This window comes from Ammodytes marinus, assembly GCF_949987685.1.
Source record: "Ammodytes marinus genome assembly, chromosome: 11".
NCBI classification, from domain to species: domain Eukaryota; kingdom Metazoa; phylum Chordata; class Actinopteri; order Uranoscopiformes; family Ammodytidae; genus Ammodytes; species Ammodytes marinus.
Window position 1 is genome coordinate 29,502,853 of NC_137215.1, and position 21,820 is coordinate 29,524,672.

The following is a 21,820-nucleotide window of genomic DNA, read 5'->3' on the forward strand; positions in this document are numbered from 1 at the left end:
ATCGGGTCAAGGCCCAGTCCACATTAAGGTGGAGTCTGAAGCCACACAACAGCCCATTCATGTTTCCCTTTATCTTATCATCTCCCTTTATTCAACCACTGCCTCAGAGCCAGCGCTATGAAATCTACAAAGACCAGCTGAGAGAAGGAAGAGTAATACTAGAACATTATATTCTCCCGCACACAAGCCAAATATGAAAGTCTGATACACTTTCACATATTTGTAGGAACATGATATTTAAGAATTGTGCTTGTGATATTTGAGCGATGAGAGAACAGCACTGGGCAGCTAGGTAGGGAACAAAGAGTGTCATAGTCTGAACAATGTCTGCAGCTCTACAGACCCTGTTAGTGTGTGTGTGTGTGTGTGTGTGTGTGTGTGTGTGTGTGTGTGTGTGTGTGTGTGTGTGTGTGTGTGTGTGTGTGTGTGTGTGTGTGTGTGTGTGTGTGTGTGTGTGTGTGTGTGTGTGTGTGTGTGTGTTACATGAGACATGCAGCACAAGCCCTACACATTGACATGTATCGTGCTCATTTATCTCACAGGTCACACATACACCTCAGCCACTGACCTCAGAGTGAGCAAACAGAACTTTGAGGACGCGTTCAAGAAAGTCCGGCCGTCCGTGTCCAAAAAGGTAAGAGAGTAAACGCTGCAACTATGGCCTGAATTTAATTGCAAGGCCAGTTTCGTATTTTGCAACAAGCCTCCCCCTCCCCCCGCGCTAATCTATTCATGCCTTTCTTACTATTTTTATGTCTTGTCTGCACTATTTTTTTTTTACAATTTTTATATTTTGTGTCTGTGTGTATACTGGGATGCTGCTACAATTTTGTTGTACAATGACAATAAAGGATTGTGATTCTGAATGTCCGAGCAGCCTCACACAGTGTATGGCAATGGTTCATCATGTGTCCATTTCCTCCAGTGTTTCTACAGATTATGATATGTTTGTGATACAGTATCCCCACCGATCCAGGCTGTTTTCAAATGACATTTTTTAAGTATGAAAATAAATAAAACATTCAAGACCAAGCTATATGATATAGACACACTAACAATAATTTAGCAATGAAAAAGTTGAGTTCTGATGTTCTTCTGCATTGAAACTAGATATCGGAATCGGATCGTACTGAAAAATAGTGGATCTGTGCATCTCTAATTGTGCCGTCAGAACCACCCGTCATATAGCTCTCACCATTAACAGTCTACTATGTAAGGTTTCTCACACTGTGTGTGTGTGTGTGTGTGTGTGCAGGACCAGAGGATGTACGAGCAGCTCAGAGAGTCTCTCAGCTGATAGGAGCCAGAGCAGAAGACACCAACAGCCAGCTAAACCATGTCTACCATGTATGTAAACCATGTCCCTTGTGGTTTGTTCATGACACAGATTCCTGCTTTTTCTAATAAAGAGACTGTAGAAACCAAAGGTGAGACCTCCGGCGCGTTCTTTATCTAGCGGATAAGCCCAGATTAGCCACTGTTGGACCACACCCGAAGCTCAACCCTCTCTGTGTGTGTGTGTGTGTGAACACACACATGCTACTGAGCAGCAGTCCTAGGGGACTGTTCATGTGTGCCAGGAAGCCGACGTTATGTTGACTCACACACACCTCTGAAAACTGCAGACGTTTGTGTCCTCACGGGCTCTGAACAGAGCGGACAATGTTTCTCCTCCTGTTGCTCCCGACATCAACTGTCACCCGCGGCAGTTGATTTTATATACTATCTATGCCCCCGACAGACGTGACCGTTAGCACGGGCTAACGTGCTGCTATGTTTGGCTGCACGCAGCTACTGATCCTGGGTCAGCCACAACTTTAGAGTGACTGTAGTACAGAGCCGGTGGCATGCACGGGGCGGATCATTCTGCACATGCGTTAAAAAAAATAACGCCGTTAATTCCAGAAATGAATCACCCTGCGTGAAACGCGTTAATTTTGACAGCCCTAGTATTATATAATATATAGTTTCACCAGGATAACCAGACGGGAGAGAATTCCCGACGACACAATGTTAGTTATACAAGCTCTTAACACATCCACATGAAATGAAAAAGGCTTAAAAGCAAGGTTTTTATTTTTCTTATCACTGATGGTGTAAGTTTACAAATGTCAAGGACCCAACAGAATATATAGAACTATGTAGACAAATGAATATAATGAGAGCACAGACGACTATCAAGAATGATATGGATTCACTTGGAGGAGGTTGATTCTTGGCATCGTTTGAAGTCACAGTGAACATGTTAATTAAGACCACAATTGTGAAATTGAAAACAAAAGCCAAGGCACTGATGAAAGACACTTTGATTTACATAAGACACCTCTATGTAAGTGTGATCAGCAGGCTGTGCCATAGCGTGGCTTAGTAAAGTGCGGCATGTCAATAGGAAGAGCAGTTGAAGCATAGGGTCATGGGCTACAAAAGGTTTCTAATATAAAATCAACCACTGCAAGCCTCCCTATATCAAATCAAGAAAATCACACGTATTGCAACAAACTCCACTCATAAGAATGGATCTTGCTGATGAGGGAATGCACTCCGGATTGTATTTTGGTCCACTTCCAGAGACACACAAATGTGATTCTGTCCAAAATGGAAGTTAGATTTCATTCCGTTGTAGACAGTCCATCTATGCCAGACTAGAAATGTCAATGTGTGAGTAGCAGGCTGCTACAACAACCTGTGTGGGCTTATTCTGAGGCTTGTTTCAATAGATGTATTGGGTTACTATGACTGAACTAGTCATTTATTTGGTGTAAGCTAAAGTATTTTGTGCCACAACTCATCTAATGGCATCAACAAACTTTTAGTATTTTCACTCAAAGTGATTTAGTGAGGTGTGCTTGACCTCAACAGGAAGAGAACAATACATTCAATTCAAACTCTTCCTAATGCACTCCCTCCCCCCCTAATCTCCCATGCTGAATGTATTAATGTTAATATGCAGAAGCAGATGAGTTCATGGTACAGTGTGTGTGCTTTGGAGGGAGAAGTTACTCCTGCTTGACTTCTCCCTTGAGTTTCCTCTTGATCCTGGAGTACGGGCTCAGTGTCTCGTCCACTATGAAGTCGTACAGGACCTTCATCCACGACGTGTAGTGGGGCAGCTCAGAGTAATACTCTGCTGCTATCTGCTTCACCTGCAACGCAACAACACTGCTCAATGCTGGGGGCTGACCTGGACATTTTACATTTCATATCATTCATTCATTCATTCATGGCCATATACTATAGTATGGAGCACAAACACACACATATTAATAAAACAAAACAATGGTTGAGCTAAGGGCAGAGGGTGTCATACTGTACGGAATGTGAATCTATTTGTGATATTGGGATATACAAATGAAGCCTATTTGATTTTTGATGTGGAAGCACTGCATGGACAAAATCCATCAAATCTAACTTAAACAATGGAAGGACCAAACATGTCTGCAAGAAATCAAACCCATTTTGTAGCGCTTCTTTTCCCTGAATGGGAATGTTCAATAGAATGCGTTTTATAGCTTTAAATAGTTCAGCCTTCAGATGAGTAGATCACAGTGAGTTTGACCCCTTTTACAGCCTCACACACTGAATAAAGCCTGGTTAATCAGTATATAATGGTTGGTTTACACTGCTCCTTATCTTCACTGATAAAAGATTAGTGTCGGTCAGACAGCTGCCAGTCACACATGAGAACAGTTCAAAGTTCTTAGCCACAAGCGAATATGGTTGGACTTTTGAATGGATAATTAAAACATTTCAACACATTTGTATTGACTATGCTAACCGTTAGTTAGCAACAATAAGCATGTGTGAGCAATGAGCATACAATATAAGCATTGGAGCCGAGGCAGTGTGATATGCTGTAACCCCACAGCCACACTCTTCCTATCAGACGGCAGGACTCGATAAGCACTTTGCTACTGTTTGTGCTTTGTCATTAGTAACTAGAGACAGAAACTCTACTACATGTTGCTGTACGGGTTTACCTACAGTCCCTACACACCAGACTGGTAGAACTGAGCCCTGTTTAAAAAGCCTTATCTTCTGATTCGATGGTGCTCTCACACTTGGGCCATGTTTACACGACAACAGTCTCGCTAAAACCGGGAAGGTTTTTCATTTACGGTTTCAAAAGTTTCCACGTTCAGACACAATTGTTTTGAAAACGTTCATGGTTTCCGAAAATGGGCCGAAAATCGTGTTTTTTTTACCACGTAGAACTCGTGAAAACAAAAGACATGCTGCTAGTGACTTGCTTTGTAACCTTGTGTAAGAGCAGCTGACGTGTGTATGACTGTGTGTTCTCACCATGGGCAGCCTGCGTCCTGGGATGCTGGGGAAGTCATGGTGCTCGTTGTGGTAGCCCACGTTGAAGGTGAGCAGGTTGAGTGAGCCGTAGTATGAGTAGGTCTCGTGGCCCTTGAGGAACATGTAGTGTTCAGCGATGAAGTGACCAGAGATGGGGTGTAAGCCCATGCCCAGCAAAGAGCCAGCCAGCATGTAGAAGACTGGCTTCCCCCCCCACAGCCAGTACAGCAGCACGTCGAAGGCCAGCTGGCAGGCCCCGTTGGTGAGCTCCAGCTGGGTGATGGGCTTAGGGTTGATATAGAGCGGCCGGATGGCGTAGAACAGAGGCTGCAGGATGATCCAGATGAACTTGCGGAAGCGCGTGCAGAAGAACCAGCCTTCAAACTCTGTGGGGATGTCCACATCCACGCCGTCCCCACCCAGGTAGCGGTGGTGGTCCAGGTGGTAGCGCTTGAAGGAGGCAGAGTAGGGCAGGCCAATGGGCAGGTTGGCGAACATGGCAAAGTAGCGGTTCCACATGGCCCTGTTGTTCCCAAAGGCCGTGTTGTGGGAGATCTCGTGAATAGCGAGGGTCATTGAGTGGTTGATGCAGCTGCCAAAGGCATAAGTCCAAAACAAAACCCACTTCCAGTCCAAGTCTTTGACCAGGTAGAAAGCTAAAAACTGTATAGCCACCATCATGCACACAATCCATTTCAGCCTCGAGTCAGGACCCATCAACGACTTGATTTCTGGATATTTGGCTGTAGGAGAAAAGAAAAAAGACTCTAGTTACATTATGTAAAGATTCATACGCTGAAAATATAACTCTGATCCAATCATGTGATTTCACAAGGTAACAAACATTTTAATAAAATGTCAATTGAAACACCACTGGTAAAGTGTTGCCATTATTCAGATTCAGAAAGTGTAATAAACAGCATAGAACAACCAGAGTGGGCACACAGAGAAGCCTCTCAGTGTAGTAAGTGAGTCGGCTACAGACTGGCATCTCGTGATAAGTGTTAGTTACCATGCCGTAATGAGAGATCATTAAGCAGGTGTTTATTTTAGCAACAATGAATGAGTTTATATATTTTTTATAAATCTTCTTCAAATAATAAGTGGGTCACAAATTAATTCAGTCACAAAAAGTGAATGAAATTGTGCAAATGCTAAAGCTGCGTTCACACCAAAAGCGATGCTCGCGATGGCTATCGCTCATAAGGCCCCATAACGGTCACCATCATCATCTTTCTGGCCATCTGAACTCTCATCAGTGGTGTCGTTAAGTGGAATGGAGATGTCAGTCTCTTCTGAGCTACTGTAGACGAACACTTTCTTTTTGGTGACCAGCGTATACAGCCATGCCACTGGCACAACTCTCAGAAATGTACTTTGCACTAGTTGCTCCTTGCTTGTGGAACCAACTGCCACCTGACAAATGAAATTCCCCTACATTTCTGCCTTTAAATCAAGGCTAAAAACCCATATGTACACCCTGGCTTTTCCTCCCCATTAACTATCTTACCTCTGCACTACTATCTTTGTTTATATGTGGATGTATGGGCTTTACGTCTTTTATTTTGGTTATTGTTATTTTACCTTCATTGTTTACCTCCTGAATGCACTATGTACAGCACTTTGGACAGTGCAAACTGTCATAAATGTGCTTTTATAAGTACATTTTACTTACTTACTTACTTATAACTCACCTAGGCCCTTTGGTACAAATCACCCCAACCCCAGAATTTTGGATAATAAGCATGATGCAGCAGTTTAGGGCTGACATCGTGCTAACTGTATCGACTCAAAGTGTAGCATACCAAAGCACTAAAACATGTGTCAAATGTTTTCAAATTTGTGTATAATTGTTCAGACACAATAATCGAAAAACCTTGATCATGGAAATTTTACTTTGAAAGGCAAAACACAAGTTTTTTTTAGCTTAAATGTGCTTATATCTTATTCCTTGTGTCTCTCTTCTTTACAGGATGAGTCAAATGGATGGCTCTTCTTAAATATGTGGTCACATTTCCAATTTCTTCCACGGTTTTCTAGAAACAAGGGGTGGCACAACTTCCCCACAGGCACAACTTAGGCCACTCTCCCCTATTCATCCGCGCCCCCCCTGCCATAAGGGGGGCACGCACCACAGTTTGAAAACCTCTGCACTAAAGCCTTCATCACAGCTTTTTTCTATGATGGGATACTGAAGCACAGTTAACATGTGAGGGGCCTTTGTCTAGAAGCCCTTTAGCTTCAGGCCTTTCCCACACATTGAGTAAGTCACCTGACTACTGGGGTTAAATATCTTCCTCACATTACACAAGATTACTAGCCCGATCCTACCTGCCACATTAACTCCCTTTTGGCCTTTTTGCACCAGCCATTTACCAAACACACAACCCATCCTTTAATAAAATGGCAAAGGCCTGGTTAATGAGTCCAGGCTGTATTACACTCACAGCACCATTATAGACAGGGGTGCACATAACTGGTACGCAAGTACGCATGCGCACCTATAATCAGGGATGCGTAACGTCACTTGGGTCACTACCACGCTTTTGCGTAACTAACCATAAGGTCATCAAAACAAAATGACACGTGTATCTTGTCACCACTCAATGGAGTAGACTGCTATGGAAGATGTCGAAAAAAATAAATACATTGAGCAGCTTCTTTGGCGTTACGCCACTTGCAAAGAAAAGGCAAACGGAGCCGGAGCAGAAGAAAATAGTTTTTTCCGAAAGGTGGCTCCAATTGATGTGCCGTGGCTCGAAACGAATGATGAGCGCACTGAAACCACAGTGCGTTTTATATAGTGTCAAGCCCTTTGCAATGTTTTTCTCCTGGCCTTTCTTAAAGCTAAACATGCACGTCCCATGTCTTCTTATCCCGAGGATATTCCTTTACTGAAGTGGGTAGGAGTAAATGTCGGGTGCGCATATCACTCACGTGAAGGGGGGACACGGATAATGGAGGCCATCGCGCGAACCATAATCTTGAGTTGAGACTCAGGTTGAAGTCGGCTGAATTTTGGGGGCTGCTTTTTGATGGATCGGAGGACACTACAAAAACCGAGCAGGAGATCGTTTACATTGTGTCCGTGTCCAGCAACGGAGAGTTTACGTCTGACTTTCTAGGGCTGATTGAACTGGATGCCGACCGAATCGCGCAGGCAATTAACAGACGGGCTTGTGAAGCTTTTTCAGGATGCAGGCTTGGATGACTGGATGACAAAGTTGGTCGCTGTGTGCACGGACTGGGCTGCTGTCAACGTCGGTGTGTACAACGGAATTGTGCCAAAACTACGCCGGCTGGCTGCGGTTGGAGACTCCCTTGTCCACATTCTGTGCACTGCGCACACACTGGAGAACTGCGCAAAATCAGCTGATCGCAACGTTCCTTACTGTGAGACATTCAATCGCTGCGTGGTCAAGCTTCTACAGTTTTATTTACAAAAAGGTTGAGCAAAGAACACTGCTGTGCTTAAGAAGTTGTGTATTGAAAATGGGATCTCCTTTGTGAAACTGGGTAAGTTTCATAACATCAGATGATCTGCATGTAGGCATGAAATACTGTTAAAAATATCAAGACTATTGCCAGCCATTAAAATGCAGCTGGCTACAAGTGATAACAGTGACTGCAGCAAGTTCATCTACAACACAAGCAGCTGAAGCCGAGGACAGTGAAGGAGACACTGAGGAGGACAGTGAGGAAGACTGCATTTATTAAAACAATGCTACATATGGGGTGAGTACCAAACCCCATCTCCTGGTACTCACCTGAGTAACTCACTAAAAAAGTTATGTGCACCCCTGATTATAGACCAGGTGCTGTGAGTGCCTACAGTCCCTAGCTCAAAACGAATATCTAGGGGAAACTTAACAGTTGCTTTCATTTCTCAACATATGTTCAGACTTCCCCTATTTGTTGACTGAACCCCATTAGGGCCACTGCAACGTTTTAACATGAGCTTGAAACCTGTGTGTTGATCCTGACTTTATATATTTTTTTTATATATATTTTTGGCATTTTTATGCTTTATTGATAGTGTAGAGACAGTTGAAAATGGGGCAGAGAGGGAGTGACATGCAGAGAACGACCGCGGGCTGGAATCGAACCCGGGTCCGCTGCAGGCCGAGGCCCATGGGGGGGACGCCCTACTAACTGAGCTAAGGGAGCCCCCCCCCCCTGTCTTCTGTCCTCTACCACTGTGTTTTTTGCACCTCTGTTTATGCATTTTATTACTGTATTACTGCAACGTCTGTCTGGCTGGGATGTAACATTTTTCCTGACTATAGCCTGTGACTTGAGCCCACTCACTTGAAAGCTCTAAACTAAAGTCCACTCAGTAGCAGCCCCTAAGGGCGCACTCACACTAGGGCCGCTGTTCCGTGCCCGAGCTCATTTGCATACTAAAGTCTAGAACGTTTGGCTAGTGTGACCACGCCATCCGTATTCCAGCACGGAACAGCCCCTTGGCCACGGCACACTTGGGAGAGGTGTCCCACGGCCAAAGTACAGATGCTAATGAGATGACACGCGCACACGCACGGATACGCAACCTGAGCTGGCTGACGTATGAGTGTGAGTGTGCCCTAAGGCTTTGGGTTGTGTCACATGATCTGTCACTAAAGATGGAGTTGGCCCAGTTGTCATGGCGATGTTGATTTACAAGATAGTCTCATATGATCCAGCTGCTACTAAATGCACCTTGTAGTGAGACGCTTTTATCAGCTACTATTTAAGGAAAAATCATGTACAAGCCCAACAGTCATATTTCTGTATGAGAAGGTTTCAAAACAAATGGTATACTTTATCCTATACGACCTCCACCTTCTAAATGCCTGTCTATCCATCAACGTTCAAATATGAATGTGTTTCATGTGAAGCCCTGTCAGAAAAAGATCATTTGTTTATGTGGTCGGCCGCCAGTTGAATTTGGTTGTTGCTGCAGCACATACAGTTGTGTTCAAAGTAATAGCAGTGTGTTTAAAAAATTGAGTAAAATCCGTATCATAGCTTTTATTTCCAAACACGCAAATGCATTGGGGACATTGCACATTTTATTCCAAATCCAAATATGAAATAACATTTGTCAAATATTTCTTAATCTTTACAGAAAGTGAAGAAAAAGGAATATTAGACTGTTAAATAGCAGTGTCTGCATTTTTCTTTACAACTCAAACATTTACTGTATCAACTGAAAAATGCATGAAGATTTAGCTTTCCTATGAATCACTGAACTAATATTTAGTTGTATAACCTCTGTTTCTGAGAACTGCTTCACATCTGTGTTGCAGGGAGCTGACCAACTTATGGCACCTGTGAATAGGTGTTTCAGCCCAGGACGATTGGACTACATTCCACAATTCCTCTGCATTTCTTGGTTTTGACTCAAAAACAGCATTTTTGATGTCAACACATAGGTTTTCTATTGGATTAAGATCCAGGGATTGGGCTGGCCACTCCATAACGTTAATCTTGTTGGTCTGGAACCAAGATCTTGTTTTTTTGTTTTTTTTTTGGAATGTGTGCTCTATACTTGATGTATTTTGTTCTTGCTTAAATTCTTTTTTTGAATGTGTGCTCTATGCTTGATGTATTTTGTTCTTACTTGATATATTTTGTTATTACTTATGTAAAGCACCTTGAATGGCCTTGTGTCCGAAATGTGCTCTAAAAATAAACTTGCCTTGCTTACTGGTGTGTTTGGGGTCGTTGACTTGTTGGAACACCCATTTCAAGGGCATTTCCTCTTCAGCATAAGGTAACATGACCTTTTCAAGTATTCTAATGTATCCAAACTGATCCATGATCCATGGTATGCGATAAATAGACTCGACACCATAGTATGAGAAACATCCCCATAATATGATGTCTGTGCCACCATGCTTCACTGTCTTCAAAGTGTACTGTGGCTTGAATAGGGGCCGCAGACGGTTTGTCAGATGACCCCCAAACACTGAATTCAAGTCACGGTAGGTAGTCAGGTGAATGGTTTTCTGGGAAAATCCAACTAGACTTTTATTTGTAAGTCACGAGGAGCAGTGCTGTCACGAGGAGCAGTGCTGCCTGTGCAAACGGCAAAGTGAGATAAGATCAGATGAAAAATAAGTCATATATACAGCCCCGGAAAAAATTAAGAGACCAGTCTGGATTTTTCTCTACATTACTTATTGAAAGTGCTCTAAATGACAATATTTTTATTGTGAAATTTGTAGAAATGTTGTCAGTAGTTTATAGTATAAAATCAAAATGTTCATTCTAATCAAACATATGCCTCTAAAGAGTAAATCAAGAGACACTGAACATTTGGAGTGCTCTCTTCATTTTTTCCAGAGCTGTATAATCAATAGATTCTTCCGCCAGTATCTCAAAAGACTCACATGACACACACAACCTGACACTAATCTTTCACTAAAGAAAGCCCAGCCAGGAGAGGCCTGTTATTTGATCTTAATTCATTAAACAGATGAATATGATTAATTATTATTTACCAGTTAATATTGAGTCATATTTGCTTCAGTTTTGCATGTATTACGTCATAATGCTGGTGTCCCTCAATCAGTACAATTAGATTGTATTTGTCTGTTACTTATATGCTAAGTCAAGAGGCACACACACACACATCCCTTCAGTTTTGTCAAATTGTGTTGCTTCCATCCAGCTTATTCAATTCAATTATTAAAGAAATGTCCGGGTGGTAACATGGCTTTCTGTTTCCCCATTGTAACTTTTGATAAAAAAAATCAACTGTTCTTCTACATGTATTAACTTCTTGAAGCTTTGAAGCACTTCTTTGGTTACATTACGTCTGCCTACACCACAGTTGTGGAAGAGGCGGTGGTTAGAGCGCTGTGTATGGTATGTATGTACTGTAGGCTTACTCTGTGAACGGCTGGCTAGCTTATTACTGAAGAGGGATATGGTTTTGATGTACACTTTAGTACACTCCAATGAGCCAGAGACCAGTGTTAACTCGACATCATTGTAAATGAGGGTCACCCCTCAATTGGTCTCTCGAGGATAAATAAAAGTTAAATGAAAAATGAAATGAAACATGTTCTCTCTGCCTGAGATCTGGGAGATTACAGCACAGCAAAAGTTGGCAAACAACACATCCTGGATTTGATTTCATTTACACACACATCCTGGCTGAGTCAACTCAGTATTGTTCACATTTACAACTTTGAGATGTCTGTGTTTTCTCTTACAAGGAAACAAGAGAAGTGCTTCAGCCAATCATTGAGAAACACTGCCGGATCAGCTACGCCTTCCATTATGAAGTTTAAGAGAGTCTGCCATTCTGAAGAACATTGGTTCAAAATCAGTGTATATCTCCTCATGATCTCCTGTCAGGTACCGTGTATGTGTGTGTGTGCCAGTGTTAATACACAGCCCAGGCTCTGTAAAACTGGTATGCAATCAAGGGGTAAACAAAGAGGGTCTATTGTAGCTAGCAACATACCACCAGTGGGGGTTTAATCCAATGATTTGTACAACAATCATTCTCTAGAATCGCTGACTCCACCTTTTAAAAGGGCGGTTTCAAAGTTCTCTACAAAAGCCACAATATGGAGGCGCCCTTAGCTCAGTTGGTAGGGCGTCCCCCCCATGGGCCTCGGCCAGCAGCGGACCTGGGTTCGATTCCAGCCCGCGGTCGTTCTCTGCATGTCACTCCCCTCTCTGCCCCATTTCAACTCTGTCTCTACACTGTCAATAAAGCATAAAAATGCCAAAAAGAAATCTTAAAAAAAAAAAAAGCCACAATATGCGTAAAATAAAGTGTATTTCTGGTGCCTAACCAAGATTCTGACCAGGCACCTGTTGCTTACATATTACAATGTGTGGAGGCCTGCTTGCTTCACAGCCAGCAGCACAAACACTCCATTTCCTGACACCATACTCTGTGGAAACTCCCTGACAGTTAACGTGTGTGAACGTGCAGTGTCCTCCCACTGCAATGAATTACAGTGCTGTCAATGAGTAGGCTATCTGTGTGTCCTCCTGACTACTCAGTAACCCTTAACCTCCAACTCAATGGCACTACTCTGGTTGACCAGTTAGCCTAATGTGTTATGTTAAAAGTGAAAAGATATGAAAGAGATAAAGAAACTTTGTCACGTTCTTAACAAGTATAGTGTTCACATAGCCAGGAGGCACACCACCTGAATCAAAGCTCTCTAGAACACAAAAAGTCTCTCCTGTTTTGCAGTAAAAAAAAGGCAGCAGTGCACTTTAACCACTTCATGCTCCAACTACAATACACTTGGTCAGGATGGTTTCCTCTTTATGCATAACAAAAACTTCATTTGTTTTACATGTTTTTTTTAACCCTTAGGTGCTCTTGGGGATGTTTTTGTCCTTCCGCACTTTTTTTTACGCTCTTTTTTGTGTATAACTTTGGCTGTGCTTATGTTAAGGCCAGGACACACCAGTCCGACTTGTTTCTACTTGTTCCGACTACGCAAAAAATGGGGTCGGCCGTTTCAGGAAGCTCCAGGCTTCCCGTCGCGGCCAGAGAACACACCAAACTGACTGCTGACTTTCCGTACGCTCTGTTGCTTGCGCGGGACGTAATGTCTCCATAACAGCAGGCGGCGCTAATCTGTATTGTGGCCCGAAAATATACGAAAGCCGGAAATGATGGGACGGCTCTCTAGACCATAAACATAGATAGAAATACGTATTTATATTTATGGACCGTAAGAGCACAATTTTTAGCAGAGAGTGTCGAGCATGGTGTCGAGCAGTCAACAAGGGTTGATGCATGTGAGAGTACTCGCTGAACGAAACAAACAAACACATTAAAACGATGGCTAGCTGTTGTTAGCTGTTTGTGCTACCCGCCTCACTTCCGGGCTTCACTGATTCGCTAGCCCTCCACCAATCAAATTGCTCCAAATGAAAGACGGTCGGCTGCCGATTGAACATGTTCAATCGGCTCAAAACAAGCCCGACGACCTCTATGTCGGCCGACGTCACGGCACACACCAAACAGATTCGTCTCCCGACCCCCTATCGACTCAACGACGGCGATTTTCGGGCTGGTGTGTCCTGGCCTTTAGTTAACTGAATAGATTTTGGCCAGGGATTATTTTTTTTCATCCTAGACACAAAGCATCAAAATTGATCATTTTCAACACCATCACCATTTTGAGCCATTTCCCTATATTTGGCATAGGTTTGAATTACAAGCAATTTTCCAGGTTGTCGGTCCTGCCCCCCACAGTGCAATAGAAAAAAAAAATTCAACCTAAATGGTGTGAGTGTGTTGGTAGGGATGCTAGTGTGTGTTGCATATGTGTGTATTGAGAAAATATAGTGTGTGTTCGTGTACACGCAGACAAACTTTACAAACTCAAACTTGTATGGAAAAAATGGCCCAATTTGAAAGCATAAAATCCTGTAAAAACTTTGTTTTTTCAAACTACAGCCATGATGACAAACACATGTGAATTTGATGATATTAGGCAATAATCCAAAACTTAAGACACCAAAATTGCTTTTTTAGCCCTGTCTAGCTCAATCATTTGTTTCCTCCTGTTTTTTCTGAGGATCAAATATGCTCCCTAAAACCATTTTTGTACTTTTTTGTAATTCTTTAGAGTTGCAGGCCTAAATATAAGAAATATGAGAAATTAATGGAAAGTGTGGATCCATATGGATACCTTAGGGTTGTGTCTGTGTGTGTGTTGTGAAATGACTGTGTGTGTGTGTGTATGTGTGTGTGTGTGTCTCTGTGCGCATGCATGTGTGCAGCTATAAGGTGCAATTTGTGGGTTTTCAGGTGGCTGCAGGTTCACAGTACTTTGTTGACATCATCAAAGAAACTGGAATTAAAAGGGTCAAAAGCAACTGACAATGAATGAATATTTGATATGTATGTAAAGAGGTCAAGTGGGATAAAAGGTTTTAAAAAAAAAGTAGAAAGAAATATTACTGTATTGTGGCGTGTAGAGACGGGAGTCGGAGGCGGAGTGTCAAAAGACGGAGCTAACTGCTTTAATGACATTAATACACTTGTCGAGTAACAACAACGGAGCAGACAGTAAACTCTTGATAGTCTCAAAACGCCAACAAGACAAAACAGGAAATTCCCCCAGTCATAACAGTTCCCCCGGAACCCCGGAACTTCAGTTCCATAGGTGAATTATGTAAGATCACTACAGTATAATGTTTTTAGGGCAGTTTATAGGGAGAGGACGTTTTTGTCCTCTAAGGTCATGAGAGGGAGTATTTATTTGCATCTGTGACTGCACAAATACTAAACATGTATCAAAAGCAGTTTTATTGCAAATCATTAACATATCCTAGAGTCTAATTATCCCACTCAAAAAAATCCACTTTGCATCTATTATATGAGAAATTTTTCAATTATTGTGTTTTTTTTAATTAAAATGCCTCACATCATCAAATAAAGGGTTAAAAGCAATTACAAATGAATGAATATTTGATATGTATGTAAAGAGGTCAAGTGAGATAAAAGGTTTGTAAAAAAAAAAAGTAGAAAAAAATATTACTGTATAATGTTTTTATGGCAGTTTATAGGGAGAGGACGTTTTTGTCCTCTAAGGTAACCAAGGCGTAGTAAAAGTTAAGGTCACACAAGGGTTAGTACAAGTAGTAAAGTAATAAATGTTTAACAAGCCAACCATCTAACCCCAGTAGTGACCACTATGCATTAAGGGTTAATGGCCATTTCCTAGCCCGCAGCCCTCGGTGGACGGAGGCAAGCCGTGGCCCGTTAGCGCAGCCTCTCGGGAGATATTTCAGGGAGTGGCGGAGACACGTCTGTGTAAACGTCGTTATACGCTCCATACTATTAACTTACCACCTTACATACATAAGACTTAATACACATAACCTTGCGAGCTGCGACCCCCTCCGACATTTAACAAAACTAGCTCTGTTAAGCTAATGAGACATTGTGGTAAGGGTCTGCTATCGCTGCCTTACCTCCTGTGTCACTTTTGTATTCTTAGCTAGCACTTCAGCAAAATATACAGTTACCTTAGCATTCAGCTAATGTGGTGCTTCTCGATAAATCACCGTTACACGTTTATGACAAGGCAAGGCACGTTTACATTACATAGCACAATTCAGACACAAAGCCATTCAAAGTGCTTCAGAGGGGCATACAAAAAACATCAAGATTAGACATTAGAAATTGCATTTAAGAAATAGGCAAAACAAAGAAAATACAACCAGATTAAAGAATCGCCTACATTAGATGGCTGATCACATCCGTGTCTGTTCGGACTGAAGTCTCTTTCAGTTTCACGAAATTCGAGTGTAGATTAGAGTTGGCAATTAAATACCAGTTGACACAATATTCAAGTTTTCAAATATGTTTATCAGAGTAACTAACGGAAAGAAGACTGAGTTACCATGGGTATATTATGTGGGCCGGCTCAGTCAACTATATAAGACTACAACTTGCTAACGGACAAGCTAGCTCACCCAGGATCTCTTTCCTCCTGTCTGCGTGCGGCTGGTCCGTGTACACCCATTCGTAGTCTTCGCGAGCGACCCGGTTCCCCATCTTTTCCACCTCTGTTTGAAACAACTTTGTTAGGCAAAAAAAGAGAACGCCTGTAAATGTCAGCAGTTTGGTCTTCCTCTGCCCGCCCGCCGTGTGGCTCAGCTGAACATCAGCAGACAGACAGCGCGCTGGCTCTGGTCTGCCCCCAGGCTGCAGAAGGCGGCTGCAGCTCCGCCTCCTCCTAACTGTGTTTAACCGACGATGGTTTTCTGAAGTGTTTATGGCTCAATGGCCCATGTAGTGATATCCTTTATCATGTCAGTTTTTAATGCAGTGCCACCTGAGGTCATGGGCATCACATTATAATTTTGGACCTTGCCCCTTACATGCAGATTTCTACGGTTTCTCTAAATATTTTAATTATATTATGGATGGTGAAATCCTTCAATTCTTTGCAGGAAATGTTGTTTTTAAACTGTTGGACTGTTTTCCTCTGTAGTTATTCCCAAAGTGGTGAACCTCACCCCATTACTGCATGTTTATGTGAGTCGGCCTACGTTTTATTTTTTACCCCTTGCCTACAGTGTCTCAGATCCACTATTATGCTAGGTTGTTGCTTGTTTTGTAGCTTCCACTAGCCTAAATTAAAACTGAATAATGTTCAAAACGTATATTTAAAATTAAAATACAAGGGTTCTTGGGGTTCTGGTTCTTAACAAACTCTCCATGTGTTTGAGTCCATGGCTTAATGTAGGCTACATCTTCTACAGCTATAACTACAGCTTTTTCATTTGTGGTCACATGATCACTTTAAAAAAAAGGTTACCTAGATACAGGGGGCGTTTCATTTTATCAACTGGCTCGACTACCCGTTCTCCCCTATTCTGGGTAAACCTCTTACATACTGTAATTATTAAACTAACTCTCCACTGTAAACACACTGCACTATTTCACTTCATATCAAATTGCATTTGAAAAGTGACACTTATTTTGTACAAAGTGACTGTTAACAGAATTTAATTTGCTTTATTGTATAATATTTTAATGCACAATACATGCTTTCTGCCTATTGAACTTTGTCCCAGAACCTGAGAACTCCAAAGTGTTTTGCTACAAGTTTGTTGTTTAGCCTTGAAGAAGATTTTGGCCCATACAGAGGTATGACGCATTCATGCACAGTAGTTGAGGAGAAAAGACTCCCTAAATTTCCCATACCCTGTTATCTGCCTAATTGAGAACATTTCTGCTTTCGCCAGCAAAATAAGGGCTGGACACACCAAACTTAGTATGTGTTTGCGCACACACCAACTTCTCTTGCATATAATCTCTGTACACTGTTCATTCGATGTATTCAACCATGTATCAAGCCAGGTACATTGTTGTTTGACCCTTGTATGCTGTTTGCAAGTAAATTCACCTGCTTCCAAGAAGGCCTGACTCAGTTTCAATTATTTAAACACTTGGTGAAATAATTCTAGTAACAAATGGTCCTTCGAGTGAGCCGGATCCAACATCCTCTTCTCTGGACAAGAAGAGCCTGCACCGTGAACGGGGGAGTCCAAGATCTCTCGACAAAAGACCTCCAGTAAACAGAGCTACAAAAGAGGCTGTCTGCAGACTCGACTTGGACGGAGAGGGGTGACGGAATCCAGAGCCTGAGCGAGTCGAGGCTTTCTTGAAATCAGGTGAATATAAACAGCTGATTTTGTTTTATATTTGTTCTTACTTAGAGACGAGTAAGGTAACTACTGGCTTACATAGAGACGAGTAAGGTAACTACTGGCTTACATAGAGACGAGTAAGGTAACTACTGGCTTACATAGAGACGAGTAAGGTAACTACTGGCTTACATAGAGTGGTTTGAACAGGGTTCAAGTCCCTGTTCGGGCCCCACGTTGGGGTCTCAACCTGTAGTGTTTGGGGAGATGCACTAGAGACAAACCTATCTCAGCCTTTGGTGTTTGAGAATTTACACTGTCAAAAACAAAAGTCTCAAAGATGATCATTAGTGTGGGGTCGAGGGTGGTCCCTTTATTCTGACAGATATAGTTTGTTCCATTAAACTGAGAGTTCTTTGTAATTCGGGAAGGTTTTATGGAAACAAATTGATATCTGGCTGCTTGTTGTTACTTAGCCTGGGGATATAGTACTGCTCCAGGGAGTTAGTCTATGACAGGTTGTTTATTTGTTTTGTTTTGTTTTGTTATGTTTGTCAATAGTCTACAACTGCAGAGTAGACTTATTAGTTTTATTTAGAATACATCACATAGGGTGTTCTAGTTTAAATTGGTGAATTTTGTTAATCAATTGGAGGGAATAGGGGTGTTCACCCTGTTTAAATAGATTACTGGGTAATTTGATATTAGATTTTACATTTTAAAAATTAAATTACTTGTAAAATGGATACATTTGATATAAAAATAAGCAAAGACCAGCTTAAAAGCCTCCTTAAGACAAGTGAAGAACTAACATCTCAACTCCGGCAGCTAGTTACAGCCTGTGAGGAGGTTGTAGTTAACAATGAGGTAATTCACCCGACAGCTGAAAGAGGCAGAGAAAAAGAGTTTAATAAGAAACAATGGGGAGGTGGGAAACAGAGAGGGGCCACAGAGAAAGAAAGGCAAACTGGGTGTTTCAGATGCGGCCAGAATGATCACTGGCTTCGCAAGTGCCCCCATCCCAGAGAAGGAAAAAATCAATCAGAGAGAGGTGGTGGCCCAGGAGATGAATAAGAGAATGTTGTTGAAAGTGTAAGAGGAAAAAGATTGTTTGGAACTGATTGTTTATGGATGTTATAAAGAAAGAAAAAGTATGTAGGGGAAGGGAGATAGAAGGTTTTAGTAAAGTGTGCATACAATTGTTATGCTGTTATGAGAGAAAGGACGAAAGAGCAACCTATTTGCCACAAACTGTATGTGATGAATGAAATACATGTGTGTCTAACTGAGACTCAGTCTCTGTGAAAAGGAGAAAAGGAGAGAGCACAAAAATGTGTGTGTGTGATTCAGTCCCATGCAGAAAAGGGAGGGCCTGTCTCACTGACTGCCTGTGTGTGCTTGAATGCTGCCCAAACACAGACAACCATGTGGAAGAATGAAATCAAACCTATCCTAAAATGTTGTTGTGCGTTAATTGTGACATCTAAAGCAAGCAAAATGGATAGGATGATATTTTAGAAACAACCCTGGCAGAATGATGAGCATTTCTTTTGAGAACATGTTACTGCTCAAATTCATTCTGTTTCAGATGCAAGAAGAAGACGAAGCTGACCATTCTTCAATAAGGACAATTGGACACTGAGGAACAATCTGAATCGGTTATGGTAATATCCTACATAACCATTCCCCCAGTGACTGTGATATGAAGGACACTTTGCGTCAAAATGCCACAAAAAGGACTTGTTGACCATCAAGACGACCTAGGTTCCTGTTCCCTGGCTTCTACAAAGACTGTCCTCTCTAAAACTGTACATAGACGATGCCACACCAGTACACAAACTTGCATTTTCACAATTGTGATGTTGATGTACTTGATATTATTCTGCTTGACTGAAATATATTTACTCATATCCTTTGCCCTTTTGCTTTGAAGTGTTGCAAAAAGTTGCATTAAATATTATAAAAAGGGTGGAATGTTAACAGAATTTAATTTGCTTTATTGTATAATATTTTAATGCACAATACATGCTTTCTGCCTATTGAACTTTGTCCCAGAACCTGAGAACTCCAAAGTGTTTTGCTACAAGTTTGTTGTTTAGCCTTGAAGAAGATTTTGGCCCATACAGAGGTATGACGCATTCATGCACAGTAGTTGAGGAGAAAAGACTCCCTAAATTTCCCATACCCTGTTATCTGCCTAATTGAGAACATTTCTGCTTTCGCCAGCAAAATAAGGGCTGGACACACCAAACTTAGTATGTGTTTGCGCACACACCAACTTCTCTTGCATATAATCTCTGTACACTGTTCATTCGATGTATTCAACCATGTATCAAGCCAGGTACATTGTTGTTTGACCCTTGTATGCTGTTTGCAAGTAAATTCACCTGCTTCCAAGAAGGCCTGACTCAGTTTCAATTATTCAAACACTTGGTGAAATAATTCTAGTAACAGTGACACTTATTTTGTACACCCATTTGTATGCATATGTGCTGCATGTAAGTCATGCAGCCCCACCGCCTGCATAATCCTCAACCACAATACCAGAGCTGTGTGTTCAACAAAGAGCACATTGTCCCCTCACACCAGACCCACAGGGATCTTATCAAGCCTACAGTATACTACTGGGACAGTGGAATCATGAGGAAAGCAAACACAATTACTACCGAATCCACTGTTATTCTCCAGTTACAGAAATCCATCATCTTAACAACTCTCAAAGACACATTCTTGCTAATGGTAGGAAGGTTGATTTGAGTTATTTTTTATTTTTTCAGAACCATAACCTGGCGAGAGATTTATAATTTTTAAATTGAAATGGAATTCTACTGAATAACTCTCAGAATGCAGTATAAGTTTACATGTAGGCCTATGCATGTGTAATAGTAATCTGGCAAATACCATGAAATATATACATATTCTTTTTTTGGCATTTTCAGTGCTTTATTGGTAGTGCAGAGACAGAGATGAAATGGGGCATAGTGAGGAATGATGCTGTTAATCTTCCGGCCTTTACTCAGAAAAACGGCGTTGGTAGCAGGTTGATGAAAGAAGACGCAGTTTGAGGCAGATGAGGAGGTCTCAGGAACAATTATTTTATTTAAACAACAAAACTCATCCTGCATTCAAAACAAAGCCAATAAAAAGTGTTTGTAGCCAAAAACTAATAGAGGTACATGCATAGAAGAAAAAGCTATGAAGAGTTCCTGTAAGCTAAAAACCTGTCTTTTCCTGTATTGTGGTGGCCTTTAACCTGCAAATCTAAGTGAGCTGATTGGTCCTTAGGTCAGTAAGCTCCACCTCGCCTAACTCCTGATTGGTGGACCCTAACTAGCTCTGACCAACACTGTTCAGAGGACATTGTGTTAATCAATCCCTGGAGGCGATATCTCGTGGGGCACTAAGAAGTCTGATTCAGTAACTTTAGGACAATCCCTTTAGCCAGTACATTAGCTATTAGACCTTCACCCTTTCCCCCCCGAGACATGTAAACCCAAACCAGACTGTCCTAAATTGCCCCCCACATAGGATCATCTCCGAGTCTCCCTTTGTGTGCAATTTAAATGATCTACAGATCAGCCTGCTGGCTTCCTCAATTTAAGTAATCCACTCTGCACACACATATACCCACGAGAGCTGCTCTCCCCTTATAGTTAATTATGCATGTAATTAAACAATCTCCTGATTATCAGTAATCTTAGAATGTGTCATAACGAAATACACTACAATGACATGCAGAGAACTGACCACTGGTCGGATTCGAAACCAGATCTGCTGCAATGAGGACTGAGCATCATGGCTAACTAGTTTAGTTTTAGTTTAGTTTATTTATTTAGCACACATTAACAATTAATGGTGCAAGGAGGGAACGAAGCCCAATGGGCTTGTACAGAGTTCCACCCCTATCAATAATCACAATGAAATCATATTCAGGCTAACAAATAAACTCTAGAAATTAAGGAGACAAGGTACATAAATACTCAAAATAATCAAAAATAGATGGAAAAAAAAAAATTTGATAAATACATGTCAAAGATAATGAAAAAATTAGAAAGAAAAAGAAAAAGAAAAAAACAAAGGAGAAGACAGGAGGTTATTAGAAGATTCACAAAAAGATAAGATGTTTTTTAAGCTGCTTTTTAAAGAGTGAGTGGGATGATATGGATCTTAAAAGGGGAGGTAAGACATTCCATAAAGCCGGGCCTCTATAATATATACTAAATTGATGATGTGATGTGCGGGAAAAGGGTAAAGATAAGTTGTTATTGGTGCTCTGTCTAGTGCGATGTGAATGTACGTTAAATGAATAAGAACTAAAAGCTATTTTAAAAGAGATGAAGAAAGTGTCAATGAAAAAACAGGCAGTGGTTGAAATATGTGATCATTATGG

The 21,820-nt window shown here is 41.5% G+C and overlaps 2 protein-coding genes across 6 annotated transcripts in view; one reads left to right on the forward strand and one right to left on the reverse strand.

The window, feature by feature from the left end:
* The window catches only part of nvl (nuclear VCP like), a 46,848-nt gene extending 37,134 nt beyond the window's left edge, over positions 1–9,714 (forward strand). For 3 of the 5 annotated variants that reach the window (XM_080036688.1, XM_080036690.1, XM_080036689.1), the window contains exons 23-24: positions 543–634; positions 1,256–1,412. In XM_080036688.1, the coding sequence (XP_079892814.1) occupies positions 543–634; positions 1,256–1,297 (134 nt within the window). In that variant the 3' untranslated portion in view covers positions 1,298–1,412. Of the gene's footprint in view, positions 1–542; positions 635–1,255; positions 1,413–7,484; positions 7,620–9,587 lie in introns of those variants that run through there. The other 2 variants (XR_013845096.1, XR_013845097.1) reach the window with 2 other exon arrangements.
* On the reverse strand, positions 2,054–15,963 carry degs1 (delta(4)-desaturase, sphingolipid 1). Its single transcript, XM_080036691.1, has 3 exons — positions 15,751–15,963; positions 4,300–5,042; positions 2,054–3,143 (listed from the first exon to the last, which is right to left on the reverse strand). Exons 1-3 carry the CDS (start codon positions 15,830–15,832, stop codon positions 2,997–2,999), a joined length of 972 nt encoding a protein of 323 aa, XP_079892817.1. The 5' UTR covers positions 15,833–15,963; the 3' UTR covers positions 2,054–2,996.
* Between the last annotated feature and the right edge of the window lie 5,857 nt (positions 15,964–21,820).

What these genes read in the sequence shown, in the direction of transcription:
- degs1 (XM_080036691.1), bottom strand. Translation starts at nt 15,832, where the DNA reads ATGGGGAACCGGGTCGCTCGCGAAGACTACGAATGGGTGTACACGGAC. An exon ending in CAGGAGGAAAGAGATCCTGG is followed by an intron (nt 5,043 to 15,750) that starts GTGAGCTAGCTT and finishes TTTCTCCTACAG; the next exon opens with CCAAATATCCAGAAATCAAG. An exon ending in CAGGACGCAGGCTGCCCATG is followed by an intron (nt 3,144 to 4,299) that starts GTGAGAACACAC and finishes GTTGCGTTGCAG; the next exon opens with GTGAAGCAGATAGCAGCAGA.